The sequence below is a fragment of the Protomyctophum bolini genome, assembly GCF_963924005.1.
Source record: "Protomyctophum bolini genome assembly, chromosome: 18".
Lineage (NCBI taxonomy): Eukaryota > Metazoa > Chordata > Actinopteri > Myctophiformes > Myctophidae > Protomyctophum > Protomyctophum bolini.
In genome coordinates this window covers 23677312-23690218 of record NC_137879.1, presented here as the reverse complement: position 1 = coordinate 23690218, position 12907 = coordinate 23677312, and the positions used below count along the sequence as shown (strand labels likewise).

Here is a 12907-nt window from a genome sequence, read left to right as displayed (position 1 = left end):
AGGAATCACATTTGACAAATTTGAAAAAGATTGAAGACATTGTGAAAATGTCAGCCCATATGCCCACTACACCTGGTTAGATTGACACGAAAAGTAGTGTTTTGTAATAGTTTATTTAACCCATTTAGGCCTGACCTCGAAATTAAAAAGAAAATCTAAAAGTGGCTGTGAAGCATACTTAGTTACGTGCCAGTATCACACACATGGCAGATCTACAAACTCACAATGCATCATTCATAATTGGACATGGATTCCATTGGAAAATGCTCTGGCACAACATTTCATCTATGGCTCTGCATGTGACAATGTAGAGCTGGCTTGAAACTGAAGCTACTACCACATTCTTGGCACTGGTATGGTTTTTCACGTGTATGTTTCCTCATATGTACTACAAGATTGCCCTTCTGGGCAAATGTTTTTTGACATTCTTGGCACTGATACGGCCTCTCTCCTGTATGTGTCCTTGTATGAGTAACAAGGTCAGACTTCTGACAAAAGTTCCGTCCACAAAACTGGCACCGATATGGTTTGTCCCCTGTGTGGATTTTTATATGTCTGATTAAAGTCTTTGTCAAGGAAAAGCATTTGCTGCAGTGAGGACACTTGTAGGGTTTCTGTGTATTGCAGACTTCAAAAGTCCGACTTCTACTTGGCAATATTCCTTTCATGTGGAGATGCTTCAAATTGGAAAACAGTTCTCTACTACTCATCTCTTCCTCACCATCACCTCGTTGACCTGGAGTCACAGAAGAGTCTGGGTTCATTGGAACAATACTTTGATAATTAGTGGTGGTGGGATCTGATACAATGCATTGATTATCAGGGGTGGAATCTGATACAATGCATTGATTATCAGGGGTGGAATCTGATACAATGCATTGATTATCAGGGGTGGGATCTGATACGACACAGAAGCCAATAGGTTCGGTTTTGATTTGATCAGCTGGTTCAATTTTGATTTGTTTGTCTGTAAGGACAGTTGAGATGTCTTTATCTATATTGCCATCTGTTTGGAGTTGGTAAAGGCATAAGGGCTGTAGAGATTCTTGGTTGAATTCACTTTGGGCGTAGGGAGGAACAGTGAGTGGACATGTCTGGAAATCACTTTCAAGGTCTTCAGAGATTTTCTCACCCCCACTGGACGCTGGTTCTTGTAAAGGTTTTTCCATGGGATGGTCAAGTTCAGCTTTTTCAGAGAACCACCGGTCATTATCTCTGCACTGGCGTGATATCTCCCCAGTGTGTTTTCTCATGTGAATAGCCAGATTCCCCTTTTGTGCAAAGCACTTGTGACACTTTTGGCACTTGTATGGTTTCTCACTCATGTGAATCCTGGTATGCACAATGAGGTCAGACTGGTGATAGAAATATCTGTCACAGAACTGGCACTGGTAAGATGATGCTTCAGTATCTGTCAATATCTCTTGATCACTCTTGCCGTTTTCACTCAGGAATGTGTCTGGATTTCTTGCACACAGGGTTTGATGGTCATCATTTTGCTCTGGTCCAGCACTTTGGGGCTGTTGATGCTGCAGACTGGGGTTCCATTTAGCAGCAGGCTGCTGGTGCTCCAATGGGACCTTCACTTCTGTGACAGTGAACACTAAAGGAAAGGAGAAGCCAAGATATTAGTCCGGTTTGCAATGCTTGTGTGGAAGATATTTTGATTTAAAATTGTAATGTTTGCTGGCAGGGATAGTTGAGGTTTTGAGGAAACTGTTCTGATTAGGAACTACTTACAGAGAGCACTTAATGTTATGTTATGATTTTCTTTTAAGATACTAATAGACCACATTGGTCTTATGTCGTTAAAGTAATGTATTTGCACTAACTGCAAAACATGCTAATGACTTGTGTCTCTAAGCAAAACAGTGGTGGCATTCATTTCTAGACTGAATAAAAAGATAGTTTGTAAAAATCTATTGTAAAGGGTGCGGCCAGTTGATTCACAAACCTGTTCTTGGAAACGCTTCTGCATCGACCCGTCTATGGTGACTGTCCGTTACCCATTTAGAATGGGAAACCTCCTCCACATGTTCCGCAATAGTTCTCTCAATGATCCTAAAGATTTCCTCTGCAGCCACTAACAAACGCTCAGTGACCAGTGTTCTCATCAGCTCCATGTTTGACATGGTTAAGCTGATGTCCACAGTTTGAGTCCAGTGTGGCCTGGCAGGCTGGCAGTGGCAATGGATGCAATTATTTCAAATTAGATAAGAGATCTTATCGGCCATGTGTCCCGACCACCCCGACAGGTTCTGAGCTCCACTTCAACCTGTTGCTCCTCTTTCGTCCCAGTCGGTAAGGATCCTCAAGAGTCAAGACAGTCACAGTGTAGACTAGGTATAGTGGATTGTCGTCTCTGAAGAGTAAATTGGGGGCCTGCAAGACAATTTAAACATAAGAGTGTGTTGTGTTATTCTAGATAGGCCTTTATTGATCCTGTGGGGGGGGGGGGGGGGAAGGACCGGTGGTCACCTCACCACCGAAAGTCCAGACTATGAATAGGCCTTAAAACAGCCCTCCCCCTATCCACAAGGAGGAGCAGTGCACCAAAGCATTATGGAAATTGTAGTCCAGGAAGGAAGTGAGCCCAGTGTCGATGACATCAGAGACACTGGGCTCACTGCTAAAATCTAAAATATATAAAACCACATATTACACTGAAGACCCCCAGGAGGTGTTCTAAATCTTCTAAACGTCATTAACATATTTGCAAAACGGGTGAAGTGTCCCTTTAAACAGTTATCAAATGGGTTTATCAGTTCGGTTTCATGTTGAATAAAACGAAAATGAATTAAATCTATATCGACGGTGTCGCGCATCAAAAACAGCAGAGCTTGTACATCTGCCCCGATCAGCGGAGTGACATGATCTGCAGCCTGCAGGCTTGACTGAGTATAACTCACCGTGATAATGATCATGAAGATGATGACAGACAAATGCACTCCCCTCGACCCCTCCACTTCGCGATCGTATAGTTGATCAGGTTCAGGTTGCTATAGACAGATGCTAACACTCGTGAGCCTTTTAATGGTTTGACAACCGTACGCTACTAAAGATGCCACCGGACAGCCACGTCAGGAGATGTGATAAATTACACTTGAATAAAACCAGGTTAAACGGAGAGTGTGCGACTTTTGTAGTCCGGAAGCATACGTCTGAAAATCAAATCGACGACTGTAAATCGATAGCGTCCATGGTCCAAAGCATCAAAGGGTTTTTTGATTGACGGCTTGATCACGTACAGCTCCGTGATGCAGTTTTTACCTCGTCGCTTGGATCAGCAACACAGAGAGCTGATAATCAGCACCCTCCACCCTTACATATAACTCTATGATCGGCACGGATTAGTCGACATCTTCTTGGGTTCTTCTGTTTGTTGTTTACAAAGCCTGGTGACGCGAGGTTAGTATTACCGCGGTTCAGGTTGGCTTTCAACATGGTAGAATACCGCCCCCTTCTGCTCCGGAGCATGGATCTGGATCCAGAATTCGCTCACCACAAATGATCACCAAGAGTTTTGGTTTGGTTTTCAATTTCAAATCAATTAATATATTAAGAATAAATTAAACTTGAGTCTACCTTATCTGCTACAAGAAGACCATCGCATTTTAAGGAATAAAAGCTAAAGCAGTGGTTCTCAAACTGGGGTAGCCTACAACTAAATTAGTTGTGGCATCAAAATAGTCTACTTTTAACCTATACATACTGTACATCAGCTAGGCCTACTTGGAAATCTTGAACATTGGAATACTTTAGAATATTTCTGAAACACAAATATTGTATGGGGATCACATTCCCTAGCACAAAATCTTTTCAGATGGAGGTCAAATTGGCTACATAGGCTATTATATTAATTCGGGGGTCCTTGACATGATAATCGCAATCACTGCGTTTAATCTGGAACAGATCATTGATCATCATTGTTCATTATTTCAGGGTCTTTCTCTTGGGATCCAGTTCCCTGGGGTTACCACCGGGGTTGATACGTGCAACTATAGGAAAAACACACAACATTGCCCTTCCCACACACTCCCTTTATATCACACTCGTGACCACATCATTGGACCAAATCCAATGGACTTGATGACAGTTTTATCTACGGTGATTTACTCAAACACAAGAACACAACGCACAGCTGTTCTGCTCTGTACGGCTAGAGAGTTCAACATAAACTTGACACAGGCCTCTTCTACACACACACACACACACACACACACACACACACACACACACACACACACACACACACACACACACACACACACACACACACACACTGTCTTCCTGTGCAGTACACAAGACAGAACCTGAGCATAGTGCATTATATTAAGAATTTACATCAGGACATATCCATAAATTCAGGTACAGTATATAAAAACCCTATCCACCACTTCACTCATCATTCCAGCTGCAGAGAGGATACATAGGGCCTCCCTAGGTTTAAAAGAAAAAAGATGGTGCAATAATTAATTTGTGCATATATTTCCTAAAGAAACACCCCATTAGCTGTGTTTAATCATCCGTTTTAACGTGAATTTCTGCATCTTCTGCAATTTCTCCAACCACATTCTTGTTTCATCTTTGGTTACTTCTCCTTTCCTCTTTTAATATTTAAACCGATTACAATGATTGTGTATATTTGATATACTGTGCTCAGAGTGCTGTATATCATATGAGAAAATTCCTGTTGCATCACAACACGTTGCGATGCAACGTGTTGTGACTCTGAGCTTGTAGATTATTATTATTAATTGTCTGGGAGACATCAAATTTCTCTTTTGGATCTCAAGCTAAAAAGTTTGGGAAGCACTGATAAAGCTGGACTCATCTAAAACATGTATGGTTAAATGTTCCATTAATTATAATTTCTTGATTATTTATGTGTGAGCAGTGTTCTACACCAGAGGGCGCCGTTTACCCATCATATTTGCTCAAAGGTAAGACACCACATTTTACACACCTTATCTCACATACTTTGCAATGTTCAAATCAACAGTTGTTTATTTTTTCAAAACTTTGATATTTGTCAAGAAAGTTCAGATGCAGGCTAGAATTAATCTCTATGCAATTAATGTGCAAAACGGTGTGCAGAATTGTACTGTAAAATCTTGTTAATGTAACTCTGGAAAGTAAACAAATGTACTTTTGTACACTCTCAGAGTTAAATGAACAGTCAGAGTTTTACAGTGTACTATTAATTTGTGCAGTGTACTATTTGTGATGAATCTAAGTGCTTTGTGATGTAGGGAACATTGGGCCACTGTGGCCTGCCTGGCCTGCCCATTCCTGTTGTTCTGGGGTGGGAGTTTCCAGCTATACAGCTCAGGGGAAGCACAGGATGTCCTTTTCCTGGTGTGTGTGTGTGTGTGTGTGTGTGTGTGTGTGTGTGTGTGTGTGTGTGTGTGTGTGTGTGTGTGTGTGTGTGTGTGTGTGTGTGTGTGTGTGTGTGTGTGTGTGTGTGTGTGTGTGTGTGTGTGTGTGTGTGTGTGTGTGTGTGTGTGTGTGTGTGTGTGTGTGTGTGTGTGTGTGTGTGTGTGTGTGTGTGTGTGCTTCCATGTCAACATTTAATAATGGTTTGCCCACCGTCTTCCCAAAATATTGTTTTTGACTATATATATTCTTTTGATTTCCTGTCTACATTCATCACACAGCTTATCCAAATCCCTAAATCCACATCCCTGTGTTCAATCCATAGGAAAAAGGAAAAAAACAGGCCAATCCTCATAACACTTTTCAAGTGTTGGACCCAATCTACAGCACCAGCGCTGGCAACAAAGATTCCCAGTTTATCAGTGGTTGTTGTGAATGGAGATCCACCGATCCTATAGGCTGGTGCTATGAAGGAATGAGCACGACAGCTGCTAGGGAATCCTACTACACCGCTAAGGTCACATGGTCTGCCCGTCAACCCTTAATACTGTGTACAGCAAGAGGGAGAGGGAGGGAGGGAGGGAGAAGAGCGAGGGGGAGGGGAAGAGGGGCGAGGAATGGTAGCGTCCGAGTGGAGATAGAGGGAAAAAGGGAGGGAGCCGTGAGCGAGGGGAGGAGGAGGGACACAGAGTGGTGTGTGAGCCCAGCTTACAGTGAGTCAGAGAGTGAAGCAGGGAAGGAGCAGGAACGTGGAGAACAGGGGGCTACGCTCTCTCCTTTGTCAGAAGAGGCAGGGGATTACAGCCTGTTTGTGGGCTGTTAAAGAGACACAGAGAGAGAGAAGGGGTGGGAGAATAGGTATCCTCCATATCAATAACGACGCCCATCACAGGGTGACAGCGGTGTCACAGGAGGAGCGAGAAGGAGCTGGGCGGGGGAAGAGGCGGTGGAGGTGTTCATGGGGAAACTAAGGAGGGCGATGTGCATTCGAGTGCGTGGCTTTGTGGCACCCTGGTGATATCCAGGAGTGTGTGTGTGTGTGTGTGTGTGAGTGAATGAATCCTCACCCCAGCAATATAAAAGTCATGTCACGGAGTGGGAGCCAGTCGGAGTCCTGCTGAACATCATGGCTCAGGTGAGCGCGCACACACACACACACACACACACACACACACACACACACACACACACTTGAATGACAAAAGCAGGGGAGAAGAGGGATAATTAGGGTGCAGTAGTGTCACAGACTTTCCAACCAAAACACTTCATACCTGTCTCTCTTGTCTGTCTGTCTCTCTCTGTCACACAGGCCATTAGGCCATGCAGTATGTATGTAAAAATATGTGTGTTCACATGTGGGTGTGACTGAAGTTGTGTTTTCAGTTAACTTATTAGTTGTGCGCTCTAGGGGTGGGACGGCTACATGCTTTGGAGAAATGATCTGGAATCAAGAGCGGAGTATTTTTGGCATGTCTCTGTGTGGAAGAAGGAGGCATGCTGTATATTTTTAGCCAATCTGCTCAAGTGAGAGTATATTCTTGGTGTGTGTGTGTGTGTGTGTGTGTGTGTGTGTGTGTGTGTGTGTGTGTGTGTGTGTGTGTGTGTGTGTGTGTGCTCGCGCACGTGTGTGTGTGAACTATGAGAAGAGTCAGTGATCTTTGCATAGTGGCTTACCCACAGGGTAAGCCAACTTAAAATACCCATTGTCAATTAATCCATTTGTAAATCAGCGTGTACAAATGGACCCATAGAGGTCCATTTGGTTGCATTTGTACACACTCTAAGTGAAATTGACACTGATGATTCTACTGTGTATGCAAGATAAGGGACACTTGTCTTTTCCTGTATGAGAGGAATGGGACAGACAATGAGAGTGAAACAGCACTGTGTAGTGCTTGTAGAGAGTCGCGGTATACAGACTACAGACAGAATGGTGTTGTGAGAGATAGAGCCTGCTTTGACCGAGGGAACAAGAGGGAGCGAGCGGACGGGACCGTAACAGTGTATTCTGCCAAATATAATGGAGAAACCGTGTACCCGGTCCAAGTGTGAAAGGTACATTGTGTGTGTGTGTGTGTGTGTGTGTGCAACTTCAGGATATCCTGCTCTGGGCTACACTTTTGACAGCCAAATGCATTTTCTGGAACTAATGTTTATGAGAGCGAGTTCAGATTACTTTCATTGTAGTATTGCTTTTTGAGTTCATGTCTGACTTCCAGAGGGTCAAATCTATCAACATAAAAGTTATGTCCACATTCACCCAAAGTACTCTACAGTAGGCAACTAAAACAGACATATATTCCTGAAATGCAGTGTGGTGAATAAATGATCAGTGTGTGAATGTGAGTAAACTGTGATCATTACATTGAAAATGAGCACGGATGTTCAGAGTTCCGTTTTGTACACTCTTGGAGTTAAATGAATACTAAAGATTGTACAGGGTAGTCAACTAATACAGTATACGTGTTACAAGACCTCAGGGTCTCTTGCATGTCTTCCCCATTCATGTGTGTGTGTGTGTGTGTGTGTGTGTGTGTGTGCGTGTGCGTGAGCGTGCGTGCAGCGCTCGCATCAGAGAGCTTATCCAGCTGAGTCTGGGAGTAGCTCTTACAAAAAGGACCCAAAGAGTAAAGAAAGACGACAAGAGTGGAGTTTGGATAATGAGCCTTTGTGTGTGTCTGTGCGTGCGTATACAAATGTTTCGTTATTAGTGACGAATTGTTGGAGTTCTATATTTATTATTTAAGAAGTGTGGTCCTATTGTGGTTGTGACTGTGAGGACAACCTGGTCCTCGCACACAAAAGTGACTTGTTTATTAAAATAGTTGATGTACAAGTCAAGCTCACAACTCATCAGATTGCAACACATTGTGAATTCATGTGAGCTTGTAGATAAGCTATTTTTCTTGTGCAATACCATCACATGGCTATTGTGATTAGAGTGTCCGCTATGAGATTGGGATGAATTGGTGGTTCAGTCCCCAGCCGAGTTGCACAAAAGACTAGAAATGGTACCCAATGCTTACCTGCATCAAGGGTTGGATTGGGGGTAGGTCCTTGCAATAGAATATAATTACAATGTTTTGGGCCGATCAAATAATTAGTAAGAAGAAAAACAAAACAAATAGTGTTGTATCCTGCCTTTATTTTCTTCTTTCAAATTATTTGATCGGCACAAAATATTGTGTTTGTTGTCATGATTTGTCACGGTCCCAGTTGGCTTTGTCCGCGGCGTAACCGTCTTTATATAAATACTTTTTGAAAAGCCTATGGAGAATCATTTCCTGGGCCACTCGTCGTTCTGAAAGGGGGTGGGACTGCGACGCTCTATATACTAGTGTCATATACATCAAAATTAGGAAACAGGTGATAGGCTCCTGACCTATGGGCCCATGGCTAGTATGTACTATGCATGTCTTTTGGTGTGAAAAACCCACATGACCACAGGGAGAACATGAAAACCCCACACAGAAATGACAAGGTTGGCCTGGGCCGTGGCTCAGTGGTCCAGGCACCAGCTGGTAATCCAGTCTGGCAGTGTGCCGCGGGTTCGACTCCCGATCCCGTCGGCCTTTACTGCATGTCACCCCTCATTAAAGAAATGCCAAGATAAATATAAGGTAAAGTTAGAAGGTTGGCCAAGGAAATGTAACTACTATGTGAACTCTACACACAATATCATAGTAATACCTTCAAGGCCTCCCTATTGTGGGCATGTCATAATAGAATATTGAGTGTAAATTGGCAAACATTTGTCAAAGAAAGTTCAAAATGTGTCACACTCACAACGCAATGCATATTGAATGTAAGCTTGTAGATCAGTTCTCGTCTGCAAACAGATTTGGTGTAGAGGGAACAAAGGAAGGGACCTACTGTATGGTCACCTAGTACAGAGCCTTCCTGTACATGTTGTTATGGCATCACAAATTATAATATCCCTCCTGGAGTGAAGGTTCTATGAAGTATCTATCTACTAACTTGAACTCAGAACTTGATCATGTTTGTCATTGAGTGCAAGCTGTGGATAATATGTGTACACAAAGGCCCATATACCGTAGCAGAGACATATGAAGTGCGACACAAAGACATTGCTATAGCTATTCTTACATCCTGACTTGTAATCCACGCCAGCCATTGGACGTAAACGTTATCAGTTCACAACAGAAGAGACGGGAGGGGGAAGGGGGAGGAAAGGAAGAGAGGAGTGGATGGAAGGGAGGCGGGTGGGATGGGGTCACAGGGGAGAAGAAAGAAAGAAATAAAGAGAGTTGAAGAGAGAGATACAGAATTAAAGGAGTAAAAATAGAGAGAGATTGACAGTGGAACAGAGCGTAGAAGACTGATGTAGACTGGACTTTGATGAAGATGAGAGAGCTTGTAGAGGATTGCAGTTAAGAGGACGGAGCCTAGAAGACAGGAATAAAGAGGAGCGTTTGTGTAGAGGACTGCAATAAAGAGGAGAGTGTGTGGTGTGACACTTAATTGGGACAGCATCTCGGGGAAGGAGGGACACAGACGAGAGAGAGCAGACAAAGTGAGAGAACTTGTCAGAACAGAGAAAGGCATGCACATCCAACCAAGCTGAGCTGCCAAACTACTGATGAAATGAGATGATGAAAATAGAAAACAACCCTTTAATAGTGTGATATGTTGAACTGCGCAGCTCTTTTCTTATTAAAGGTTTATTTTTAGATTAGCACCACCCTAAATGTCTTAGTTACTGTGCCCCCTCAACACCACTACTGTGGGTCATGTACTGTAGATCCTCTGACCATGCTTCTATGGTCCCGGGAACCTGCTAGATGGAAGCAAAAGGGTGATTCTGTTTCACAAAACTACGCTTAGATCAAGACACAAAACTTTTATTCTGTTCTTTGCATTATTTTGTATTGGTTGTATTTTATGCAGTTTTAACTTTGGTCAACTCTTACTCTGGTTGACTTTTTTATATATTTGGCCGTTAAATCGTAACACAAGCTACAGTGGATTTCCAGACAGTGCAGTATTCTTAATAATTCGCAATTTAGCTCATGTCCTGAAAGAAGCACAGTGGCCTGGGGGATCGAGCTATTAACTCTTTCAAGAAAACTCTTGTAGTACAGTATGGGCAACTGTATTGTAGACAAATAAAACACTCTAGTCTCAAAGGGAGGATTGCGTCATAATTCAGCGGCTCGTTAAGATGGATATTATTACAGTACAAGGGTGGGCCGAAACCGTCAATGGCTAAACATAGTCTTTGGAGCCCTTTACTGTAGCTGGCCATTAAGTAAGTGTGTGTGTGTGTATGTGTGTGTGTGTGTGTGCGCGTGAGCTTTCATCAGTGACACCCCCCCCCCCTACCGCCGTCGTCACTAATGGAATCTGAATTATGTAATGTATGTAACTTCAGTTATGTTCACTATCCATTTTGACGTCCACCAATAGAAGGGGAGGAAATAGCTCCTGACATATATACATCAACAACACACACACAGTGTTTTGCAGCTGCTTTTCATTGCTCGCCATTGAATTCATACATGTGGACATACTGCACTAAACAATACGCTGAAATCATGGCTGATGATGGAATGAGTGAGGAATGTGGCATTCCGGTGAAAAATGAGACCCACTGCAGGCCATCATGCCTCTCCAGGCATTGTTTCAAATCCATGGAACAATTTGTTTTTCCCGTCTGCCATCGCTGCTTAAATTTGTTGCCCCCCCCCCCCCCCCCCCCCGCAATCCCCTATATTATTATTAAATCATTTAACAAAATACATTTTTTTTGTTTACTCCACTCTATATACAAAGGGGTCAATGATGAAAGAAAGGTGTAAGGAGTTGAACTTGAACCCCAGCATCCATGTTTTGGGGGCAGCGTTAGCCAAAAATAGTACATCCATAAGCTCACAGCGTGTTGTGAGCTTTTTTGGGGGGCTATTTTTGGCTAGATTTGTTTTAGACAGAAAAAAGAGGTCCACGTACAGATACAATTCAGGTCCAGTTTACTACGTCTAGCCTTACAGGGTTTTAAGCAGTTAATACCCAATATGTTGTTTCCTAAATAAACTATTACTACTATATTATTATTAATTTAATTATTATTACCACTACTAATGAATAATAATGACAACACCAATAACAATAATAGTAATACTAATAATGTAGCATGGGATCCAAACTGCTTGCTATGTTCAGTGTTTATATTTTTATTTTATTTATTTTGCTTTTGCAATGTAGCGAATCAGGCTGGATTCCAGGCTACTAATAATGTCCTTCCTGATGCTTGTTTCTTTTAATAAAAACACGTTCAGGCTGCTGGTCCGTCACTCCTGATGTCTTTGTTCCTGCTGCTCTGACATCATCATCAGCCAAGGTGATGGATATTTAAATGATGGTGCACCATCTGTGACCTGATATCTCTCTCTCTCTCTCTCTCTCTCTCTCTCTCTCTCTCTCTCTCTCTCTCTCTCTCTCTCTCTCTCTGACTCTCTCTCTCTCTCTCACACACACACACACACACACACACACACACACACACACACACACACACACACACACACACACACACACACACACACAACAAAATACCCCAGAGGGGTGATGGACCATATGTGAGATTGTGCAATAGACATTGCCTTTGTGTACTTTGATGTTTACGTGGCATACATGTGTGTACAAAGACATGTGTATTCATGTGTGTCTGTGTGTGTGTGCTCACTTTCTGCTCTGGTTCATTCAGCTTTTGCGGGGCTATAAATAGAATGATGAGTTATGTGTGTGTGTGTGTGTGTGTGTGGGGTGGGGTGGGGGGGCTGACCTGATAATGTTTCTTCCTGAGGGCCCTCTTCTGCTGTCCACGAAAGAGAGCATAATGATGTATGTGTGTTCCTTTGCACATATGTGTGTGTTTGTGTGTGACTATAGCCTTGTCTCATCTTGTGTACCCTGAACCACCACCTGAGTTCCACTTAAGTGATCCTAGATATATACTTTCCCTCAGGTTCCATGCTAGACTCCTTTTTCCCCCGCTACACCAAATTGCTTTGCTGAAAATAACTGTTCTACAACCTCAACGCGCCGCATAATGCATTGTATAACCTTGTACTGTAGATCCCAACCCCCATTTACCCTAACAGCCCACCTCATTATTCACCCTACAGTAGCTTAGTAATACAAGGGATTGTTAGCTCACGTCCTAGATCACGTCCTAGATCAGTGAGTGGTTCTCAACCTTTTCTGGATCATTCAGAGCCCGCTTGAATACGGTATCTCGAAAGTGTTTGCGGCCCACCCATCTGATCTGACCACTTAGGTAGTCAGATGGGTGACTACTGAGGGTCCTCCTCAGTAGTCACCTTGAGGATTCGAGTGAAAGTCAACCGATAATCACCAGTAGGTTACTTATCAAGACGATCTTATCGGTCTACTGCACATGCTGGGAGCCTACTGAGAACGACAAGCCTCCTCATACCTTAACCTAAACATAACCTCAAGCGCGGAGCAGCGCGGAGCAGCGCGGTTACTTCCGTGTTTTTCTAATCGCAGC

At 43.1% G+C, this 12907-nt stretch overlaps 1 protein-coding gene and 1 long non-coding RNA gene across 2 annotated transcripts in view; one reads left to right on the top strand and one right to left on the bottom strand.

The window, feature by feature from the left end:
* Positions 1-86: 86 nt before the first annotated feature.
* Positions 87-3362, bottom strand: LOC308333524. The gene is made up of 3 exons (XR_013965818.1): positions 2910-3362; positions 1955-2382; positions 87-1603 (listed from the first exon to the last, which is right to left on the bottom strand). It is a non-coding gene; the product is annotated as an uncharacterized lncRNA (long non-coding RNA).
* A 2866-nt stretch (positions 3363-6228) lies between these two features.
* The window catches only part of LOC308333242 (rho GTPase-activating protein 23-like), a 75030-nt gene continuing 68351 nt past the window's right edge, over positions 6229-12907 (top strand). The window contains exon 1 of the mRNA XM_080789506.1: positions 6229-6511. Within this exon, the coding sequence (XP_080645632.1) occupies positions 6503-6511 (9 nt within the window). The 5' untranslated portion in view covers positions 6229-6502. The remainder of the gene's footprint in view (positions 6512-12907) is intronic.